Below are 24,388 nucleotides of genomic sequence, written 5' to 3' on the forward strand. Positions count from 1 at the left end.
GAATGATGTAGGGCCTTGAAAATTAAGATTCCAAAATAAAAGTTTGTTAACAACTAGAATCTAAAATCATATTGCAATATCTTTAAAAGTTCTTGATTTATAGGCACGTGAACGTGAATAATATTTATGGCACTCAGGTATGCTCTATGCAGTTGTCTTAACAGAAGGAAACGAGATGCATCTCTAGTTTCAACATTATTTGTTCTTCAGACATTCCTCTTTAAAATATAATAAGTATTATATGTTTTGAAACTGACCCACATTTGGTTTTTGACCACTGAAAATGTGTACAATTTAACAATTTACTCCTGGAGCCATATTGAAATTCCAATATCTCTGGAAATTAATCTCATAGGGCATTAAAATTAAAGATGGCAAAAGGAAAGTTTGTTAAGACCCGGTATCTAAAAGGGCATTAAGATATATGTAACACTTCTTGAGTTACAGGCATGCAAACGTTGGAGAAAATCTTGAGAAAAATGCGGTTTCCCCATTTGTGAATGGTCACCATGGAAACATTATGCAACAAAGATTTTTAAAGTTAACACATTTTACTAACAGACCTAAATGTAACATTATGATGCTGCCATCTTTCTAAAGCAATTTTTATCCCCCTGTAATTTGACTCTAAATCTCAGGTGAAAATGCCATTTTAACCCCTGTACAAAATAGTGGATTGCTCAATAAAAATCTGTTTTTTCTTCCAGTTACAGTTTTAATTAACTATAATAACCCAGGCTTGTACTGCTAATTCTTACATCACCTAATTTCAAAACTCTTTACTGTTTCTCTGAACCTCACTCTCTTCTGGTCCAAAGGCTTTGACATCATCTTTCTTTCTTTTAATAACAAGAGCAGAATCAGTGCGCTGATATGCATGGCTGATCATTTCTGATTGCCCATCTGTTTTGTGTTCTGTTTTTTTTGCAATTGTAAGAGTTTCTCTCTGAAGATCCAACCATCACGTCTCCTCATGCTAATCAGGCTAGCCCTCAAGCATGCCAAACGGACGTCCAACCAGACACCAAATGTCCTGAAGCCAACCACTACAATCAAGCTGCGTGCCTTTGGCATTTCACAAAGTGACTTTTTGCTCTTTGTCATTGAAGTGCCTTTTCGGGAGCGCATTGGAGCAGTGGTTTATTAGCTGTGTCATTTCTTCATCACGCCACCCTGCTCCATTAGCGACAGTAACACAAATGAACATGCGGGGATGTAGCCTTGACACCGGAGTGGGCGGAAAACCTGCCTAATTCAGACTATTAGTCACAGAACTGTAAAAGTGCCACAGTTTAATCTAAAGCTTATTATGAATGTAATTGTAAGCCTTTACACTGTAAAACAGTGGAAAACAATTATTTAATGAGCTGTGACAAAAAACATCCTTTGGGGACTGGTTTTGTACACCAGTTTTCATGATGGTATCATAGATTGCAATCTGTACTGTGGTGCTTTGATCTCTATTTGATCCATTTTTTTCTCCATAGGGATATTCATTTTTAATGACAATTTACAAATCTTTAAAGACAGACTTACTGTGAGCTCTGAGGTTTTTACTCGGTGGTATATGATTTTATTAAAGCAAATAGTTTGCATTATTTCAACTTATATTATAAGTAAACATGCTTACCAGCAGAATTCATGGTGAAAAACTACATTACCCATGATGCTGCAGAGAAGATCCACCAATCAGAGTCACAGTGAGCCCTGAGCTCCGCCCACTCCAGTGAAGCACAGCGAATGAGTGATCAAGTTTAATTTGAGTGTCATTTGCAATGGTTCATTGGATTGTAGTTCTTTATCTCACTAAAGCAATTAAGTTCACGGTCTTGTACACTACAGTGGCTGAGAAGTGCAAAACAAATCACAATTGACAAATCAAATTGACAAATTTGAAAACAAAATGACACTTCAACTTTATTGTCGAAACACTGACTTTATTCTCAAAATATTTCGACTTAATTCTCGTAATATTACAACTTTATTCTCATATTTTTGACTTCATTCTCAGAAGACTTTTATTCTCGAAACGACTTTATTCTGAAAACATTTTGACTTTGTTCTAATAATTTTGACTTTATAAGAATTCCTTCTTATACGCCTGCCTATGGAGAGTAAATAAAGCAAGACCAGCTTTTGGCAAACAAGACATTTTAACAAGAACATACATTACGGTAAGGCCACAATAGCCCTTTCGTTGTGTAAATAATGTGTGGAAACGGGTCAGAAAAACCTGTTAGACAGGCCTGTAGATGACTAGGATTAAGCGTCCAAAACCAAATCGTAACAACTACGTCACCAATTATGGAAGGACATACTGGCAGTGCACATAAAGAACTGTGAGGAGACACCATATTATTAACCAAATCTTCAAAAATGTGCAATTGATTATTTAATAACTAATCATAATTTTATGACTTTATTTTCGGAATTTCGACTTCATTTCTTGAAATATTAAGACTTCAATCTTGTAGTCTCACGCTTTTAGTACTTTGTTAAAATTCCTATTCAAAAAATACTTTTTCCATCACCATTGCCACTGAAAAAACTCAACAGCCGCTGTTACACTCAACTGTGAAAAGTGCTGTATAAATAAATTTGTCTTGAGTAGCAAACACCCTCACAGTGACCCACACAGTTGATTTTTACACAGGTAAACAACACTGATTTTCAGTTTCAGCCTCCTCAGATACCAGTCTTGTTTTGTCTGCTATGATTGTTGTTGTTGGTCAGATTCAGAGTTGTTTTGCGAGAGCGTCTGCGCTAACCTTGCAAACACTCTTGACGTTTTTCATTGATCTTTTCTCTTTCTCCCAAAACATTGATCGAGGTATCGTTGCACGTCTCCACCTCTGGCTTCTCCTTCCCCTCGTCCTCCTCAGCGCAAGCACGCGAAGTCAACTCCGGCAGTCTGTTAACCACCTGGCTCAGCTCTTCAGCCGAGACACGTAGTGCATCATTAGCAATGTCACCCAGTCATCTGCATTCACGGGGACGGTGCATTTCAAGCCCTTAATTCAAAGGCCGACTACAAAGCGACGTTCACTTCAGTGGGATCAACTTTGTGAATACAAACTAAGGCGGGATCGCTTTCGTTCTGCCGATTCCCATGGTGCTGTCAGAATAAAACACCCACATAATTTGTGCTTGTGTGTTGAGAAAAACACGCACAGGCGTCAGAAGTCAAAACTCTGGAGTTCATTAGAGTTTATAGCGAGCATGTCTCTGCCGCTCTTTGAAAGTTTTCTACAGACTTCGTCTTTTTTTCTAGTCATATGAGGGTCAGAAGCGGAGATCGGCTTAATCAGACTCTCATTAATCTGCTAATGATCTGTGATTAGATTGCGGTACGCCCCGTTCTCTATTCATCCTCGACTCTGCCAGTTCCCAAAACTTTGTTTCCGTCTTTCTGTGGTTTTGAATGCAAGTCCTGCCATTAAAATGACATATTAGCCTTTTAACACACTCAGATTAAATGGAAATGGTCCATGTCCAAGACTGAGTTCGGGTAGACGCATCTCTTAAGGTGTTTTGAGTTTCCGTTGAGAGCTGAAAGTGTTCTGCTTTTCTTTTGATCAGTTCTTAATATTTTTTACTCCAAGGAAACTGTGCACAATAATGTTCCCCATGAAGTTTCCAGTTGTTTGTTGTTTACTGGATGAAGTAAAATATATTTTACTTACAATTTCTACCTGATCAAATATTTTATAGCTTGGCATAACAAGAATAAAATATTCATTAAAATTGATAAAAAAAAAATACAAAATAAATAAAAAATCTGGAGTAATGTGAGTTTATTCATTTATAGACTTTCCTGCTCTAGATATCACACTTATGTAATTATTCAAAGAAAGGGGAAGTTAGTAAATAAATAAAATAATAAATAAATAAAAAGTTGTTGAGGGGTGAATTAAAATAAGACATATCTTGATTTTTAGTTAATACTTATTTTATTTTGACTTGATCGTTTTTTTTAATCTTAAAATATATTATATTATTTTATTTTGTTTTATTTTGTGCTGTCAAAAAAAAAAAAAGATAAAATTACATTAATTTGAAGATCAAATGTAAAATTATTACAATATAAAAGTATATTTGAAAACTTTAATGTCAGGTGGGATTAATTGTTATTAATTTCAGTAAAAAAAATGTGCGATTAATTCGTTTTTTTTTTTCATTTGACAACACTAATTATATCATATTAATATTTTGAGAGTAGATTTTATTTTTGTTAGTTGTATTATTAATTTAAAATATTTATTTATTTAAAAAAAAAAAAGTCATCTTGACAAAATCTTGACTTAAGATAATTTTAAAACTAAATTATATTTAAGTATAATTAATTAATTAAAGATGCTACAATATATTTTGGTATCTTATATTATATATTTTTTAGAGTAGATTTAAAAAAAATATATATTTATTGTTTATTTCTTTATTTTAAATCATTTTTAAGTCATCTTGACTGAAAATCTTGACTTAAGATCATTTTAAGGCATTTAAAAAGTACTTAATTAATAAAAAATGCAACAGGGCATTTTGCTATAACTAATATATGATATTATATTACATTAATCTTTATTTTAAATTATTTTTAAGTCATCTTAACTAAAAATCTTGACTTAAGATCATTTTAAAATGTACTAAATTATATTTTAGTATAATCGATTAATTAAAATTGCTCTAATTTATTGTGTTATATTATATTCTTAAGTCATCTTGAATGGAAATCTTGACTTAAGATCATTTTAAGTCATTTTACAAAGTACTAAAGTATGTTTTAGTATAATTCATAATTAATTAAAAGTGCTACAATATATTTTGGTTTAATTTATATATTAAATTATATTACTATATTATATTTTGAGAGTAGATTTTAAATTTGTAATTTGTATTTATTTATTTATTTTTAATTAGTATTATTTTTATATCATCTTGACTTACGCCATTTTATTATAATATATTTTAGTATAATTGATGCAATATATTGTATTGCTTTTTTATTAATATTGTTAATATTTTGAGAGTAGATTATATTTTTTGTCATTTTAATTGTTTATTATTTTTTGTTTTAATTTATCAATTATTTAAGTTTTTAATTGCAGTTATTTTAGTACTTAAAATTAAAATGAGAAATGTTTCTTCTGCAACTAACTAAATAAATATTTATTTTCTGACTAAGTTGAGAGAATATAACTTCAGTTCCAGTAGGTGGGTCCAGTTGTGCTTTCAGAAGTCCCACTCACTTAATTCCATACTGACTCTTCTCTTTACCAAAGATCTTATGCATTCCTTTCCTGACAAAGCTTCCTCTGGTGTATAAGCGTCCTTAGCGTGGGCTAGCAGTCACATATCATTGCTCGTCTTGTCAAGTGTTAGTAAATTGGAGAGTTGATTTGCATGCGTGGTTGAGTCTGGGCGGCCGTAGCCTCGGGCTCATCCTGGCATCACTGAGTCTCAGGAATGGTGCTTTTGGATTCATGTCTGGAGGCTGTGTTTCCCTCGCAAACCACACGCCACCTACGCCAAGCCGGGAAACAATGAGGGCCGCTGGGATGTCACGTGTTGAGAGAGCAACACCGTGTTCAATAAAAGCAAAAAAGAAGCAGGTTCGAGAAGAGCGGGACTCTAGAGATCATCGACCTTGGGTTTGAAAAACGTCTTGTTAATTGAATCTCTCGCAAACTAAGTTGGCAGCTGGAGAAATTGTGAGAGTAGGTGACTCAACCCACGTATTGTCAACCACGTAAGATAAAGCAGCCGTTGCAGATGAGAAAGTCCATACAGATCTCTCTGGAATTTCCTGGGAGTTGAGGTCTCGCCCGGGAAACTCTTAAGTGCTGTTTGTTTAAGACTTCTCGCTAACCCTCCCGTTTTATTATAGCACTCTATCATAGGTGAACTCACCCTATGGCCAGATCTTTACTGATACGTTTAAGAAAAAAACAATGGGGCCAGAAGATCATTAAGCCGAGTGCTTTTTTTGGCTCGCGAATCGTTGCTTTGATCTTGAGGAAACATTTTTCCTTGACCATTCGGCGGTTATTATTTTTGTCGATGTTTCACTGCATGGGAAAGATGAATTGATTCAACAACGTTGAGAGTTTTAACAAGTCACGCTGCTTAAGTTTCTCCTTCGCTGGAACCAGAGGAACATAATACTGCAATCTGGCAGAAATTTGTGTCTGTCAGTTGAAATAATGTATGAAGAGGAACTCCTCTGCAAACAGACTGTATTTAGTTTTGTTGATTTAAGGCTTTTTTCTCCTCCCCGACGCTCTCCGAGGAGCGAGAACATATTTGCCACTAGTGTTTACTTTGCGGAATGAGGAAAATATTTTCTTTCTTTTTGAGCTTCTTTGTGAGAAGTTTTGGTCGTGATTGTTGATGCTGGAAGACGTGGCTTGAATAAAAATTGTGACTGATTTTATGCATTTCCTCTCTAAGATCATATGAATTGTGGATATAATTGGTGTTTCAGTGAATGCACTAAAATACACTCAAGTCTAAAGTCAATTAGATGGCCTTTGCTGGCACAGATGGTGTCAAAAATGGACCAGCATTTTTTCGTGCTCAGCAGGATCTATTGTCTGTTGACAGCTGGTGAGATTATAACACAGCACATTGCCATTGATTGATCCTTTTCAAGTATTTCACTCAATTTCTAACAACAAAACAGCTACACTTTTAAAAATAAAAGGGGGGTTTCACAGCAATGCCATAGAAGAACCATGCTTAGTTTGAAAACCTAAATAATCTTTTTCCACTCTGAAGAACCAATGTAAAGATTCTGCGGATGTTAAAATTTCTTCATGGAACAACGATTCTAATAAAGAACCTTATTTTTTTTTTAAAGAGAGGGTCATATGGTTTTTTAAAGTGTCCTAATATTGTATTGGAAACCCCTACAACAGGTTTAAATACATCTAAGGTCAGAAAACATTGTAATTTTCTCAGAATATACATTTATTCATTCAAAACGGTTTGTTCAAACCAGCTTTGAGTGTAATGTCTGTAAATCCCTCCCTTTCATAAGCTAACTCTGCTCTGATTGGTCAACTGGTCAAACCTGTTGTGATTGGCACAGAGAGGAGTACTTGAGCAATTTAGCGAGCGCTACCATCTGTGTTGCCTAGTCCGCTTTTGTTTTTAATGTTGTGGGTTGAAGCAATACCAATAACGTCATATTTAGCCTCTAGAATGCGAATTAACCGGGGATCCCCCCAAAAAAGGATGTATTTTATACCCCAGAACGCGATTTTTATTGGAGGACCCCCCTCGAAACGTGATTGAAAATGCACACTTAACATATTAATTGCACTTTAAAATGCAGTGACCTTCACAGACATAAACTTGTGTGTATTGGACAGTTTAAGCGCAATAAGACTTGAAAGAGAACTTAGTTTAATACTTGCATGCCGTAACAGCCGCTTTCTGTGCGCGTGCTTCGGATGTGTGCACTCAGAAAACAGCGTTTCTGCTTCCACTTAAAATAGGCATTTTCAAAATAATATAATAAATGGTCTGTGGGGTATTTTAAGCTGAAATGTCACATTCTGGCGACACCTGAGATGTATATTGCATCTTGTGTATTATAATCGTATTATATCATTGTATTATAGGAATATATTTCAGTTATATTATCTGTTCTAATAGCATGAGGCTTTTCACATTGATTCTGTAAAGAAAATTTTTTTTGGCTCCAAAACTAACCTCTCAATGAACAGTTCTTAAAGTAACCACACTTTTCTTAGTGTAAAGGACCTTTTTTTTTTCAACTATAAAGAACTTTTTGTAGAATGGAAAGTTTCAATGGAACGTTAAAGGTTCTTTCAAGAACCATCTGTGCCAATAAGGAACCATTTTAAGAGCGAAATGGAACTTCAAAGCTCCTTCTACATTCTTCTAGCTTCATTTTGAATAATACTGTACTATTATACTATATTATTTTGTGTTATAGTATTGTTGTATTATATGAATATTTTATAGTATTATCTGTTTTATTAGAATGATCGATTTTAGTCCACATTCTAAAATAGTTTGGTCTATGTTAGACTCGGTTTTATTTTTTATTTTTATTTATTTTTTTTTTTATTTTTTTTTAAGAAACATTAAGGGACTCTGAACTCAGTCTCTTCTCAAAAGTACATTCAATACAACTGGACTATTCAAATAAAAAACGTTTTTATTTCGCTTTACTAATTAATATGAATGCTTTTAACATTTTTGCTTTTAAACTTTCTGCTCCACTTGCCTGCTTGGCTTTCATTACTGTAAACATGTTGCTCAATCGTTTTTACATTAGTAAGTCCAAGTGAATATGTTTGGTATTCCTCAGAGACAGTATGTCAAAAATAAATGTTAATAATTCATTGCTTTAACTAGCTAGTTAACAAGAAAGCTGTCCTTCATGTTTGATGTGATATTTTATGATTTCACGCTAAACAGTGACATATTCCTATCATACAGTATTTTCCATTTTCCCTATCTTTCACGCTCCAAATACTGGCTAAAATACCATTTGCAATAGAAACTTTGAACAGATTGAAACATTATCTCCTTCCAAATTACAACATCTGCTCATTAAACTAACGTCTGTGTGTCTGAACTTAACATTTGTCTTTGTATTCGTTCTCTTCCTCTGTGGATTTTCGTTTTGTCAGCAGTACAGTTGGATGTTCCCACCTCTCCCTCTTTCATTATTTCTCCTCTGTGCATCCAAACATGTGGTTTTGACTAACACAGAGGGGAAGGGATTATTCGAATCGGGTCTTCAATTCAATAAGCAATCAACAGTAAGACCACAAGGATGGACCCCATGGTCATACTGAATCTTCAGACAGTTTTTGAGCTGCTGTGCTGCACAATAAACGGCAGGAGATTGGAAAGTTGCAAACTGATGTTTTGGACAATGTTGAAGATGCTGCTGTGAATATTATTGTAGGCCGTGGGAAAAGTGAAGCCTGTGCTTATCTTTGAGAAACAAAACAAACAGAACAGAACAAACGGAACAGAGTGGAACAAAACAAAACAGAACATAAACAGAAAAGAAACAGAACAAAACAAAACAGATGGAACAGAATAAAACAAAATATAACAAAACCAAATGAACAGAACAAAACAAAACGAACGGAACAGAACAGAACAAAACTAAGTGAATCAAAACGGAAAAAACAGAACATAACACAACAAAACAATACAAACTGAACAGAATGGAGTAGAAGGAAACAAAATGAAATGAACCAAACAGAACAAGCAAAACAAATAGAACAGAACAGAACAAAACTAAATAACGGATAATGGAAAAACCAGAACAGAACACAACAAAACAAATTAACAAAAAAATACAAACTGAACAAAATGAACAGAACGGAATAGAATGAAACAAAATTAAACAAGCAAAACAAATAGAACAGAACAGAAAAAGAACAATGAAGGAAAATGGAACAAACAGTACAGAACACAACTAAACAAATTAACAAAACAAAACAAGCTGAACAAAATGAACAGAACAGAATAAAAAAAAAACAGAACAGAACAGAAATAGAACAAAACTAAACAGACAGAACAGAACAAAACAAAATGAAATGAAAAGAACAAAACAAAATGAAAAGAACAGAACAAAAAAAAAAACCAAGGTGAACAGAACAAAACAAAACAAATAGAACAGACCAGAAACAGAACAAAACGAACAAATAGAACAGACTAGAAACAAAACAAAAGAAATAGAACAAAACAGAAAAAAATGTAACAAAATAAACAGAAAATAACACAACAAAACAAATTAACAAAATAAAACAAAACAGAACAAAATGAACAGAACGGACAGAACAGAACAAAACAAAATGAAACGAAAAGAACAGAACAGAACAAGGTGAAAAGAACAAAAAAAAAATAGAACAGAACAAAACAAAACAGAACACAATAGAACACAAAACAAGGCGAAAATAACAAAACAAACAGAATGGAGTGGAACAAAACAAACAGAACAGAAACAAAACAAAAAAACAGAACAGGACCAAGTGAAAAGAACAAAACAATCTGAACAAAACAGAACAGAACACAATACAACACAACAAAATAAACAGAACAAAATGAACAAAACAAAATGGACAAAACAATAAAATTGAACGGAACAGAACGAAATTAAACAAGATGAAACAAACAGAACAGAGCAAAACAAAACCAACAGAACAAGCAAAACAAAAACCAGAGCGTTTCGTCTCATAATTTTCCACTTTTTTAGGTGGTTTCTGCACCCCTGAAACCAAATGGAATTGCAGATTTGTTTGTCTTAGTGGTCTTTTATCAGCAACTTTCCTTTTACAATGACGTTACTTAGGTTTTGTGGATTACGAGTTATGACAGAAAAAAACTTAACCCTTAACTTAACAATGGTACCTTTTTAAATTGTGTTGTTTCAAGCAAATTTTAATTTAGTCTGACTATATTCTGGTATATAACTCCTTGTCACAGTCCAATCAATTCCTTATACACAGTTCCTAAATAAATTTCCACCCTATATTTTCCCTCATGAATATCCGTTTTCACTTCCGAACATACGCTTGAATATGAAAGTAAGATGGATTGCAAACTGCAATTCATGTTGACTATGAAATGCATTTGATTCCATCTTGAAACATAGTGAACGTTTGGTACTATACTATACCACATCGAAATGTCCGCCCAGGTCACTGTAGCGTTGAGGGAATGCATCTATGGTATTTACATTATGGGAGCGGTGCCTGCTTATAGCTCAGCAGAAATATTTGGTTAGCTGATTAGCACTCCTCCAGGGACTTCTGCCCTCATTCCAGTCCGCTAGCCTGCTGGTGACACTGGGGTGTTGCTGCCCGGTGTTGAGTTAATTGCTCTCCCCCGTTCAACTCTGATTGCTGTCCCCAGCATGTGGGAAACGTCGACCCAGATGAGTCAGGATTCATTTCATGAAATCCAGGCTTGAGTTTCCAGTCCTTTCCCCTTATCCCTTGCATTCCATATGTACTCTTTCCACTTTATCCTTGTTTATCTGATGGTTATATCTGTCCATGACTCCATGCCTCCTTTCTCATCCGGAAAATCCACCCGTCTGGAAGCAGTAACTCCAGTAGATGCGTTTAAGTTTAATGCTGTACTCCTCAGGCCCTCCCTGCTCGCCAAGTGTTGTTAACATTTCTGCTGCGTGTTTGTTGCCCTTCAGAGAGCCAGAGAAAGCATTGCTGTTTCTTTATTTGACTGTACAGAAAATACACTGATTTATGTCTCACTCTGTTGGTAAGGTTTATAAAACACATCTGATGTTTTAAGATTAGTTTGCATTTCGACTTGTGTAAACATGCGAAGCTGAATTTTCAAATCTATTTTGAGCTTGTGTGTCTTGAGGGCCGGTGTCTTGCAGAGTTTAGCTCCAGCCCTAATTAAACACACCTGAACCAGCGTGTTATTACCCAGGTCTTACTAGGCAAACTAGAAACTTCCAGGCAGGTGTGTTGAAGCAAGGAACATGTACATCTTGTAAAATAAAGAATAAATAAGTCAGAAATTATTATTTGCATTCACACCAAAGCCTTGGGCTGCCTATAATATGTGACCATGTACCACAAAACCAGTCTTAAGTAGCAAAAGGCAAAAATACATTGTAAGGGTCAAAAATAAAATTTTTCTTTTATACCAAAACAATTAGGATAATTAGGTAAAGATCATGTTCTATTAATATATTTTGTAGATTTCCTACCATAAATGTATTAAAACTTAATTTTTGCGTTGCTAAGAACTTCATTTGGACAACTTTAAAGGCAATTTTCTCAATATGTATATTTTTTTGCATCCTCAGATTACAGATTTTCAAATAGTTGTATTTCAGCCAAATATCCTATCCTAACAAACAATACATCAATGGAAAGCTTATTTATGATGTAAAAATCTCAATTTAGAAAAATTGACCATTGACGAGGGTCACATAAATTCCTCTCGAGATGCACCAATAATACAATTCTGATTGATACCGATCAGAAGTCAGTCCTTTCTTGTGATGGCGAAAACTGTTAAATGGCTAAATTCTATGCTATTTTGTCTTAAAAATAAACAAATATATAAAAACAAAAATCAATCATTTTAAATGATAAAAGTGAATTATTTAATATATTTATTTGCAATATTATCTTTTAGTAGTATTTAACATTTTAAAGTCTGACATATGGAATAATAGCCAGATTTATTTATTTATTTATTATCATTATTTTTTGGTAGAACAGTTTATTGAACCTTTAGACAAAATATTGAAATTATTTATTTATTTTATTTTATGACAGAGTGAGAATATGAAGCTCATACTCAAAGGAGGAAGAAAAAAAACACCTCAATTTTATTTTTAATAGTTACACTATTAAACTTGCTAAAAAGGATAAACTATCAATCAGATAACAGAAAGCATGTGGTAGATTATGTCTGACAGTTTTTTCAGCAAAGTTTGACCATGTAAAGACCATAGAAATGTGCGTATATCAGATATTAAATGGTTAAAGGTTAATTTTGAATGAGGGTTAAATGATGGCAAATGTAACCTAAATGTAAGCATGGACTATTAAATATCCAATATAGGCCATTATGAATACAAACAATCTCTAATATTGACTAATAACTGATATGATACTAGTATTTGTGGATTTGTCTATGGGAAGCCATGCATATGTCATTCATTCCTCTCTCCGTGATGAACAAACAAAGGCTAAATGTTAGTAGGTGCACAGAAACAAGTTTGAAGGGTGAATTGTGACAGTCGTGTCCGGAAGTTGCAGATGGCTTCAGTATCAGTCTCTCTGTCCTTGAATCCCCTTATCTTTCACGCTCATAGTCAGCCAATTTTTTTCAGTTTTCATTCCTTATCACCGCTTTCACCCATCTGTCTACAGCCTGAAACCTTTCACGTTCCACCGTGTCGAACCGCACAGACACTGCCCAGTCGCAATGCTCCAGCACTCAAGCAGGACGCTCACTCTTTCTCTACATCCGCCTCGAAATCCTCCCTACAGTCCTGATTTCTTCCCAAGAGAGACAAATCCAAAAACCGAAACCCGGCCTCAACGAGGTCTACTCAAGATTAGCCGTTTCCAAATTGAGAGTTGCGACAGTCATCTGAGGACTCATTCCAAGATATTCCTTTTTGAACATTTTCCAACTTTCCTTCTGGAAGACTTTTTGTACCCTGGTGGCAAATGCAAATGTAGGTTGCGATATAGTTGAAAGAGGTCCCTGCCGAAACCTCCGGAGATATCAATATGGATGCTCTGGTGACACTTGACTCTTTAAAAAGAGCTCCAGCGAAGACATTATTCCATATTTTATTAACCCAGCCCCTTAAATTAGACTCCTCAATCCGTAACCGTTCAGACCCTGGTCAGTCCTTGAAGCGCAGACTATTTATCCATGAGAAAAACCAAGGTCGTATTTGTAATATTTCGTAAAATTATGCCTGGTTTGGCCAATCATTTCATTTGGAACATATGAAAGGCGACAGAAGAGGGGAAAAAAGATTACAGCCCTGGCCTACCTGTTTCAGCTCATCACTGACTCCTCGTCCACAGCCTTATCAGTATTCCTCAGTGCTCCCCGTCCTCTCCATTACCCACTACTGGCAGCCAGTCAGGGACACTTTCCTTTGGCAGGTAACCGGCCTGCAAGGACAAAATGGACATACGGGCAATTTAAATGATTGGGAGCAGTAAGTAATATATTAGAGAGCCCTGTGTTTGAAAAGTCAGAAGTAAATTGCATGTTATTAGTGCCAACTCAGCAAAACAGAAAACAAGGTTTATAGAGGAACGAGTTAAAGTTGGAGATGATATTGTGGGTATCTTATAATTTTGAAGACTTTGCTTGGAGATACCAGTCTTCATTACAGACTAATCCACAAATCTCCACAGCACGGTCCTCAGCGAGAGGCGATGGATTAGAGATGTAAATATGATGTCCCTGGTGAGTTTAACCCCATCTTTGGTGTCTAGCTTGCTTGCAGGCCCTCTGTTTCCCCCACTATTCATAATCCTCCATGGAGAGCTGAAATTGGTCCTTGGTCTCATTAGAGGCCCTGGCCATACCCCTAACACACCTGAGATCGATGGGTACAGGCCTTTAAGTGGTCGTCTTGGTTATTAAACGCAGGGGAAGCCAATTTCTGGTCGAGGAAAGCTAATCCGATCACACATTAGGAGCCCATATTGGCTGGAGTGGCTCGAGAAAGGGATAAAGCGGGGTCGTGTGTCCTCTATGTGTACTCGCTAGATGGGCTGCTCAACAAAAGAAATATTGTGAGAGCAGCATCACATGCTTTCTGCAATCCATGCCCTCATTGTTTAAAGACATGCAGAAATATTCCCATATTAAAATATGCAGAGATATTTTAAACTCATGTGATTTCCACCAGAGTATCATTTGTTTGTGCATGAGAAAGTTGGAATGAAATTACTAAGTTTTGGCTTTGCGCTTGCATGTGAATAGTCGAAGACTAATTTTGAAGGAAGTCATGAGACGGAGAGAAGGAAAATGTATTTATCCAAATTAGTATAATAATGTGACATGTTGCAGACGAGCATGTGGTTGGATTCTCTTCAAAGATTTTGTGATTAGATTCTCAACGCAATCAAACAAGAATATGAGCACATGCATCAGATGAGCAACCACCTGCTTCCTGAATATATTCAAAGAAATCCACATATGTGGTCAAATTAGAAACGTTGGGGTACTAAAAAAAGAAAATGAACCAAGAATTAGACCATGTTCCACATGGATTCGTTCAGGCCTCAACATGATTTAAAATATTTGTTCAAGATTGGAGCGCTTCCTGCTATTTCCTGACTTTCTCTGTAATAGTTTCCACAGACATCTTTTGACTTTCCTTGTACTTCTGTGCAGATTCTTGACATTGCTGATCTGGCTGAGTTCAAGAACTGTGTCGCATTCAATGAAACATCGTTTTTGATTTTGTTTCTTGGTTCTCTGAAAGCCCCATTAGTTCCTGCTCCCATTATCTGCAATCCGCATGTCACTTCTTGTTATTGCTTGTTTGACGTTAGTAATATGTAATGTAATTTTACAGAGGGCGAGACGATGTATTTGGATGTCATTTGATCTTTTATTATTATTTTTTTTCTTGAGACCCATCTCTATGCGTTTTGTGCCTTCAAAGCTAATTATCGAATGTAATCCCAGACATAGGTTAGGGGCCTTGTCGTTAGAGCCGTGAACTGAATCTGAACTGACCACTGACAAAAGGAAGTGTATTCAAAATCATTATTGAGTTCAGTTTGTAATTGAATAACATGGCCTCCCTTGGTCTGCTGAGTGTTTTTGCACGGCCTCAGGCTATTCGGATTTCACGGTTCTGTTCTCGTTGAGACTGCATGTGGTGAATTGTGGCCTGACCGAAACATCTACGTCTGTAAAATTGGGACTTCCTGCAAGCTGCATATGCATGCGCACGGTATCAGATGGTAGCCGCAATATGGGCATATGCTGCGGCAGGACGTTTGTCGAGGGATGACAGGTGGTTGCTGGGACATTTGCATAATTATGGATGTACCACATACACCCGTAGCAAGTCATAAACCCGGAGACCAGAGAGCTGAGAAAATTCAAGCACTCACAGCGCTCAGAGCTTCTGCCAGGTGGCAAGACACTAACAGTAAATCTGGCTGTCGACACTCAGACGCCACTGCAGATGACATGTGAACACTTTACTTTCACGCAGTCTATAGCTAACGCATAGCACAGAGCCTAACAAGGAAAAAAAAAAATCCTAGGGGTGTTTATTTTTCCCCTCAGGTCTAATATGCCACTGACTGTGGCTATTTTACTCTGAAGTGGTTTAATATGTTGTATGATGTTCATAAAATGGAGCACTTTCTTTGAAACATGCATATTATGAAGGTATTCCTAAAGGCATAGTTGACCTTTAAGAATAGATTTACTTACTGTGCTCTCATTATTTTGACAAGTGTGGCAGGTTATTCTTCAAAAGCTCACCTTTTGTGTTCCACAGAAATAAATAAATCAAGAAATAGATTTTAAATGACTTGAGGGTGACTGTGTTTTCCTTTATTTATGGGCAAACTGTTCCGTTAATGTTCCTCGAGTCTGATCGGGTTGCATTCCAAAAGTGCTGAGAGTCCAACAAAATGTATCTCTCTCGTCTGTCTCTGCATTTTTAAATAGAGTGTTCGCTGACTTCTGCAGGTTACATTGTTACACCGGTAGGCGGCGACAAGCGAGCATCTATGTAATTGAGTCATTTGAATTGTTTGTTCAACTAATTTGTTTGTTTTTACATGAAAAACAATGAAAAAGTAGCACTGTGAAATGGAAAAACACTTATCAATTTGTTTAAAAACACTGATTCGTTTAGGAGTGATTAAACAAGTAAGACATTTGAATCATTTGTTTGGATGACTCGCTTATAAACGCTGAATCGTTCAGGAACAAAACAAATGACTGAACTGCAACATAGCAAGGTTGTGTCCTATTTAGACTGGCCTAAATGCTAGAAATTTTACTAATTTTTGTCATTTTAAATGAGTGCAAATGATTTTGGATGATTGGAGGATGCAAAGGATACAGTTGATGCTTCATGTGACATACACTAGATGAAAGACGGGAAACAAAGGCTGTCTTCCAAAAATCTTTTAAATTGAGATGTCCTTCGATGGAGCATGATAAGCCGTACAAGGATTGAGAAACACCCAAATGAATCATTAATTTAACCAATTCATTTAACATTTATTCAGTAATGTCATTATTGTGTGTTGCCATACTTCTGCTGTGGCAATACTGTGTCTAAAATACAAGTTACTCAATAGTAAAACAGCTTTGCCCAATCATGCTGCCTCTTGCTACTCCAATAACTTCTCAGAAATGGCTCAAGCTGTCGTTGCCAGCTCTAAACATGCAGTTTGCAATTTAGTAGTGGAGGTCTGAAGACATCTTTCAAACCAGCAGAGGCAGATCCTGAATCTGTTTTAAATTTTAGTGTTTTGCACAGATTTAGTTGCAGAAAAGAATGCAAAAGACCTTCATAAAAGAAAATGGACTGGTTATATTACACTTTTATTTGAACAGAGTATCTCAATAAAGATCGCTAAACGTACATGTTTTAGCTCATCAGTGCTTTTTCTGTAATGCAGAGAGAGTGTGTGTGCATGGTTGCCAGGTTGGAAAGATTAAGCAAACCACTGGGCAGAAATGTATCAATTAAAAAATAAAAAATAAAACTTAAAAGACTTTAAACTCTTGAAGTCTGGCAACTGCAACCATGAAAGTTTGTGGAGGCTTGGTTCCAAAGCAAGATAACAGAAATGCCAAATTACAATGAAACATTTTTATGATAGATAACAAGTGGCTAGTATCATATTGTGGTTACAGTTACTGAGAAGAATGATTATCAGGTATTTTTAATATATAATGGTTTATATATATAAAGGTTTAATAGAACGTGTTACTAGAAAGGTGTGGAAATAAGTCTACTCTGTAGACGACCACAAGCACAGAACCCTGGAATCCAGAGCGGCGGCGATCTGAGCTGTGTGAGACAGGAAGTGTGAACTGGTATCAGACTAATCCCCCCCTACCTGCCCTGCAGTTCAAACCCATTACAGCGCAGCAGCACAGGGGCACCTCTGGCTCTCCTCTCCCATCTCTTTCAAAAGCGTGTGCGCTGTGCGCTTGTCACAGAACAAGCCCAGCTAAATGGTCCTATTGCCACCGTCTTTCTCTGTAAGACTCAAAGGAACTGGCTTTGTGTCAGACAGAAATGTACTACTGTGTCCCTGTCACACTTTTGTGGGGCTGAAAAGGGCCTTTCTGTAGGAAATCGAGGAAACTGGGCTGAAGTGCTATGTTTTTTATCTGTGGCCATGTGGGAAGGATGTCTTGTTGTACCGTAGTGATGATACTCCAGTTTTTGGAGTGAGAAAATATGATGTTAACAAGATCTCTCTCATCTCTTTGTTTCAGACATGCCCTTGCATGTACGCCGTAGCAGTGATCCAGCTCTGGCTGGCCTGCCCGAAGCCCAGCTCCAGCCAGAGGAACCATCTCGTAAGAACCCCACACGCTGGTCCACCACAGCAGGGTTTCTGAAAGCTAACAACACCACCGGAACCAACAGCCTAGAGCGAAAGGTCAGTTCTTACTATTACAGTATCATTCAGCCATTTTTTACAGTTTTTTTTTATTTTTACACGCGCACACGCGCGCACACACACACACACACACAAATATATTATACAAAATTTTGTTTCTATTGTAGTTCTGGTACTTTACTGGTTTGAATCAGCCTGACAGATCTTCACTGAACAAACTCACTGAATTTTTCAGTCTGACTTGTCATTTCCTAAATTAATTACCTCAAATAATGTGGAGTAATATCTATCCATCCATCCATTCTTCTACTTATACATCCATCCATCATTCTTCCTATCCATCCATCCGTCCATTCATTCATCTAATGTACTACCTATCCATCAATCGCTCTACTCATCCATCCATCCATCCATCCATCGCTCTACTTATACATCCATCTGTCCCTCCATCTATCCATCCATCCATCTATCGTTCTACCCATCATCCATCCAAACATCATTTTACTTACACATCCATCCATCTGTCCATCCATCCATTTATTCATCCATTATCCCTCTACTTAGACATCCAACTGTCTGTCCATTCATCCATCCATTGTTCCATCCATCATTCTACCATCCATCCATCCATCCATCGTTCCATCCATTGTTCTACCCATCCATCCATCCATCCATCCATCCATCCATCCATCCATCCATCCATCCATCCAAACATCATTCTACTTACACATCCATCTGGCTGTCCATCCATCAATCCACCCACCCACCAATCCAATAAGCTTTTCATTACAGTATTTTAATTAATATAACTAATTTCATGCATGTAGAATGTTTATCTTTGAAAATTCTTATAAGGATGGTATTTTCCCAGTACATTTCCACAAACCAAAGCACTAGTTGGAGTATTTTCAGGGCAACTTGTAAGAAGTGACTTCCCTTTGTTCCGTCTCATTCATCTTGAGATTCTTTCAATGACTGTTGCCGCTGTTTGTTGTTGACCTGAAACTCTCTTGGTTATGGAACCATATGTCTTCGCTGTTAAAAGAATAGGATCCGCGTCCTTTGTTTGTTGCTTCCCTCTTGATTCGGGCCTCATTGCGATGGTCAGTGCCTTTGGCTTTAAATGAATCAAAAAGAGGCACATTCTCTGTTTTCCTTTCTAGCTTCCCTGGGGCAGCCAATGAAAAAGAGGCCAATTATCTTTGCAAAATGGCTGCTCTTTTTCAGCAATGACAAGCCTTCAGTGCTTTGAAACAGCAATATTCAAAATTAAAAGAGGGGGAAAGGGGAAGGAGCGAGAAAAGATGGAGTACTCAAAATGTGACACCGCAACCTGCGATGAGATTAGCGCGTCTCGTGGCGTTCACAAGTAATCCTGTTTAAAAGCACTTTGCTTGTCGGTTTCTTCCATAATCCAAACACCACACTCTTATTTTAGCAGAGCAGAAGAATTAAGCTGTTATTTTTACCTTTCGTTCTGCACCGGATCATTTATTTCTTGATTGTTGTTTTAAGGATGTCATGAGAAAAGCTTGAGGTGCTTGGAAGGTCTGTTTTTGGTTGATACTGTCAGATGACGATAAACGATGCGCTCTATTTTAGTGCCAGTAAATTGGTGAAATGAACATAAAGGTGTTAGTTCACCTTGAAGTAAGAATAGCAGGCACTGAGGAGAAATCTATTAAATCTGCATTTTGCCTTCGGCTTATATAGAGAACTGTCATTCTCCAAAACTCTGGCTTTCCCTGGATATATTTTGCAACTTTTAAATCTCACAGTTTTGATCATTTAGCCAAGACTTGCTGTTCTGCGGGTCAGTGACTCTCCTTATTGAAGTTAGATAATCCATATTGGAGATAATGTGGCCTGTGGCATGTTTTTACAAACCATTGTTGGTCTTCATGGACATTTTCTCATATGGAGCATAACATCTGTCTCTCAGTATCTTCTTGAACTTGAAACCTGAAGGCCTCCTGCTGCCTGCCAAGGTAGGCCTATGTCTCAATCATTACAACATGCTCCACATGATGTCTTGATTCATAAAGCCAGCCGTATGAATTCTTCACCCATCCTGTGGGCCTTTGACCTGTTGGTCCTCATGTTCCTTGCTGTGTCTCTTCCTCCTCCTCTTTGTCCTGCTGTTTAATGTCAGAATTACATATATAGATCATTTTACCATGCAGAAACATCAAATCACTTCATGTTTCAACACTGTATGGGATCACTTTTGTCTGATGTCCAATTGTGAATTGGCTCATGCTATAACTGGAAACTCTTTTTCTTCTTCCTCATTGCTCAGACTGGGTCTTTAGCCAAGAGCAACGGTGCTTGGTAGGCTTTTTAGGCTAAGGCCCCCTGTGTCACCGGATAACCTGTTTTAGGTTTGCTCTAAAAAGTCTTCAAATTGAGATTAGAGCTCCATTGCTAGAGGGCGTTTGATTTCACCTCTGTGAAAACATGCAGCGTAACATTAGAAACATGGTGTGAATTAGTAGCTTGTAATGGAGATCCTTATTAGAGAGAAATGAAATTAGCCTGCCCTCTATATTTAGGTGGCCTAAATGATCATTCAAGGCTCGGATCCAAGACGAGCTTCCCTCAAACTCCAACCATAGCACAGTGATTCTAATCTGGAGAGCAGTATCACTGTATTAGACACTACCTGTTTAGGAAACTCTCATATTATTATTACCAACTTTTGTGGTTGTTTTGTTTTGCCCATATAATGAAAGTCAACTGGGCCAATGTTTTTTGGACCACAGTGTGCTTCTTTTGTGTTCCACATGAAAAATTAAGTCAACCCAGGCTCATTGGAAACAAATGTGCTTTTGGTGTTTCTGAAAAATTACATTGAGTTGCTTCCTGCATGTTTTATTGCACTTTTGAAGTGAAGTAATGAATGAATGTAAAAGTGGCAACATTTTATTTTGATGGTTGTTGTACATATTGCAGCATTTTGGAATGACATGTCCAATGAGTAAACCTAATGAATAGTGTTAACAAAAGCAATTGTGAGATAAAACACATTTGGTGAAGCAACCATGCCATTTTATCTTGCTTCTAGTGATTCATGTTTAACAAGTCCAGGTAACTTGTACCAGGTGGGCTACCAAGCAGCTTTCCTATGTCAAAAAACCCATATGGAACTGGTTATGTGATGCAAAGGTAAAAATGTATTTTTGGCAAGTGTTATAGGTCATAACATAGTATTATGCAAGGGACCATGTGGAAATATTCTTCACAATTGATCATAGGAGTTAAAGTTGTGGGTGTTTTCCTGCCACTGGTGTTCATTTCAACTGGAAAATGTAGTGAATTGTTTTGCCAAAGCGTAGGTAGAGGCATGATTTTCCAATGAGCCAATGTTGAAGAAAGTTTTGGAACATGGGTGAGTAAATTATGACAGAATTTTCATTTTTGTGTAAAGAAAAGTCCTTTAATACTAAGTGTAAACATCCTCTTTCATCACCTGCTTTGTGTTTTCCAGGGTAAGACTCTGGAAGCATACCGCAGTCTGCCTCGTGATGTAGTCCCCTGGACTACCCAGTTTCAGAGAGAGAATGCCCGCTCCTCCCTTAGTGCCAACCATCCCATGGTGGACCGATGGCTTGAGCGTCAAGAACAGGTACTTTTAAAGAACTCATTCGCATATTCCCAGCTCCCAAGTGCCTCTTAACTCTAGTAAACTGCGCTGATCTATAAACTTGTGTTGGGTTTTATTGTTCGAGTTAAGAGTAGATTCAGGAGTCAAGGGGAGATTATTGAATATAGCACACAGGACAAAAAAGAAAAAAAGAAAAATACTTGAAAACGGCACCCACGTTGACGGATGAGAATTTCACTAACCTTACAAATCGAGAGCCACGGTCTCCATAGACGTGGATGCTGAGTGTCTTTGAAATTCAGCTCTTTTGCCAATGTATCGGTGTAACCGTCTAAAGGATTCTGGGAGGTGTTTCGAATTCCTCCGCTCAGAGGAGAGAAATAAAAGAAAGAGGTGAGGAAGGAGATTGAGATGTTTGAGGCGCCCGGCGTGCTGTGGGGAATTCACTTATTAATTTTCGCAATCGATTTTCTCGAACCGCCAGCATCCATTTCACTCTTTCCCCCCCACTTTTCTTTCTTTGGCCCATTGAAACGACTGTGACAGAAGTTCGGCTGCTTGTTTGCAATTCTGGTGGTTGCAGCTTCTCATTCCCCAGAAGCTTGAGTTGGCTCACAAAGAAATCCCCCACCACCGCCGCTACCACCTCAAGGGCCCGTGGCACAGAGAGTCGTGCATCATCATTAGGGAAGTCGTCTTGCATGGAGGAGCCTCTGGGTTGGATGTTGGGCTGCTGGTGGGTTGAAAGGAGCAGTCAGTCAAGGCCTGGGCTCAACCTGACAGACTCATTCATTTGAGCTTCAGTCTATTACAGCTTAGCCTGACCCCCCAGTCTGTTGCCCGCCCCACATCGCTCTTGCTTGCTTTCTCTCTCTCCTTCTCTTTCTCAAGTGACGTCGTCATAGCACCTCTGCCCTCTTTTCTTATTTCTCCTTGCCTGTTTTCCGCCCCTTTCCCCTCATTTTCTCTCTTAGCAGGAAGTGGTTATTTGAAGTGACAGACAGATTTCAAGACAGATGCAGAGGTTCTGCTGCTATTCAAGCACATTAACGCACACACATAGTAGGCTGAAGCTATTGTAGCTAGTATTTCATCCACCTTTCCTATTTTTTCAAATCTATTTTGTTTGTAAAATGTAATGTATTTGTAGGCTGGCGCTAACTTAGCTTGCAACAGTTATTGAATAGTTTGTTCAACATTGCACAACGCAGTAGATACACAAGGATATCACATCTAGTCAAATACGTCTTTGTGTTTTATATTATCTTAGTCTGTTATAATAGCTGCCTCTACTGGCTTATCGCAAAGTTCTTAGCAATTATGTCTTTATTGCCATCTTAAATATCCATTTAATCTTTCATTTCCCATTTACTTTTATTGGCTCTAATTGTTTCGTTGCCTTCCTCTTCACAACAGACTCAGTTCGATATAGCCTCCATTCTATTTGCATAATGTTGTGGCTTTTTTATAGACCTTGAGTAAGCTACTTGATTAAGCTTGGCTATTTTCTTTTTATTAACCATGCCAAGCATGCCAAAGTGTGCATTTTAAAACAACTCGCCAGGAGATTTTCTTTCATTTTGAATCATTTTTTGCTGCTTTCTCCCAGTCTTTCTCCTCTTTTCTATGAAAAACATCATTAAACAGTGCACCTCGATGAACAGACTCTACCATATCTGAAACATTTTTTCCCTTTACACTTTGAAAACTCTGAACAGTTTGTTATTCACTATAACACTATGTTATTCAGTATTTATGTGTTATATATTCTAATATATCTGTTGTAGTTTTGCATTGTTAGCTTAGCAACATTTTGTTGGATGTGACAAACTATTGCCTACATATTTCTGCTAGAAAAAGGAAACTGTCAATTTTTGACTCTGTCGAGCACAGTTATAATATATTATATTATATTATATTATTTTTATATTATAGGGATGCATGATAAATCGTCTTAATCATGATAACGATTTTTACATGACTTGGTTTAATAGACATAATAGTCAACTTTCCATTGTAATTTGGCTATATTATATATATATATATATATATATATATATATATATATATATATATATATATACAAATCTAAACGACAATAATCATGATTAATAATTGTGATTATCTTTTTGAACAGCTTAACCATTATTAGGGAGACCTAATATAATAGATACTTTATTATTTACAGTGAATATTTTATATATTTTTAATATTTTTATAATAAACATTTCTAAAACCATTAAATAGGCTTGATTCAGTATTACTCTGTCAAGAGTAATTCTAATTGTATGTGTTTTTTTCAATTTAATGTTTTAATTAATTAATTTTGTTCTTCTTTTTCTTACAATTTCCATATACTGCACTACAATGGAAGTTGCGTTGGTCACTAAGGCTAAATGTGGAAGCGATTGTTCATAGCGCCTATTGAGTCACATCTCTCTTTTGTTAGTTTTTGCGCAGCACTTGCCACATGGAGTTGCCACCTGTGTTTTTTCTTTCTTTTCTTTTTTTTTTAATTCTACAAGATGTGATGATTACGTCAGAGATACAACACTATGTTCTTATAGACACTGCACAGGCCCTTACCTTTCTCTGTAAGGAACACAAGTTTTGTAGAGGTAAGGAATGCCTGAGTGTTTTCAGCTTTCCATTT

At 36.7% G+C, this 24,388-nt stretch overlaps 1 protein-coding gene across 1 annotated transcript in view; it reads left to right on the forward strand.

Annotated features, from left to right (window-relative positions):
* The window catches only part of pard3aa (par-3 family cell polarity regulator alpha, a), a 233,055-nt gene that overhangs the window by 38,824 nt on the left and 169,843 nt on the right, over positions 1 to 24,388 (forward strand). The window contains exons 7-8 of the mRNA XM_073830324.1: positions 18,004 to 18,170; positions 21,619 to 21,756. Of these exons, the coding sequence (XP_073686425.1) occupies positions 18,004 to 18,170; positions 21,619 to 21,756 (305 nt within the window). The remainder of the gene's footprint in view (positions 1 to 18,003; positions 18,171 to 21,618; positions 21,757 to 24,388) is intronic.

The sequence above is a fragment of the Garra rufa genome, chromosome 24 (assembly GCF_049309525.1).
Source record: "Garra rufa chromosome 24, GarRuf1.0, whole genome shotgun sequence".
Classification (NCBI taxonomy): Eukaryota; Metazoa; Chordata; class Actinopteri; order Cypriniformes; family Cyprinidae; genus Garra; species Garra rufa.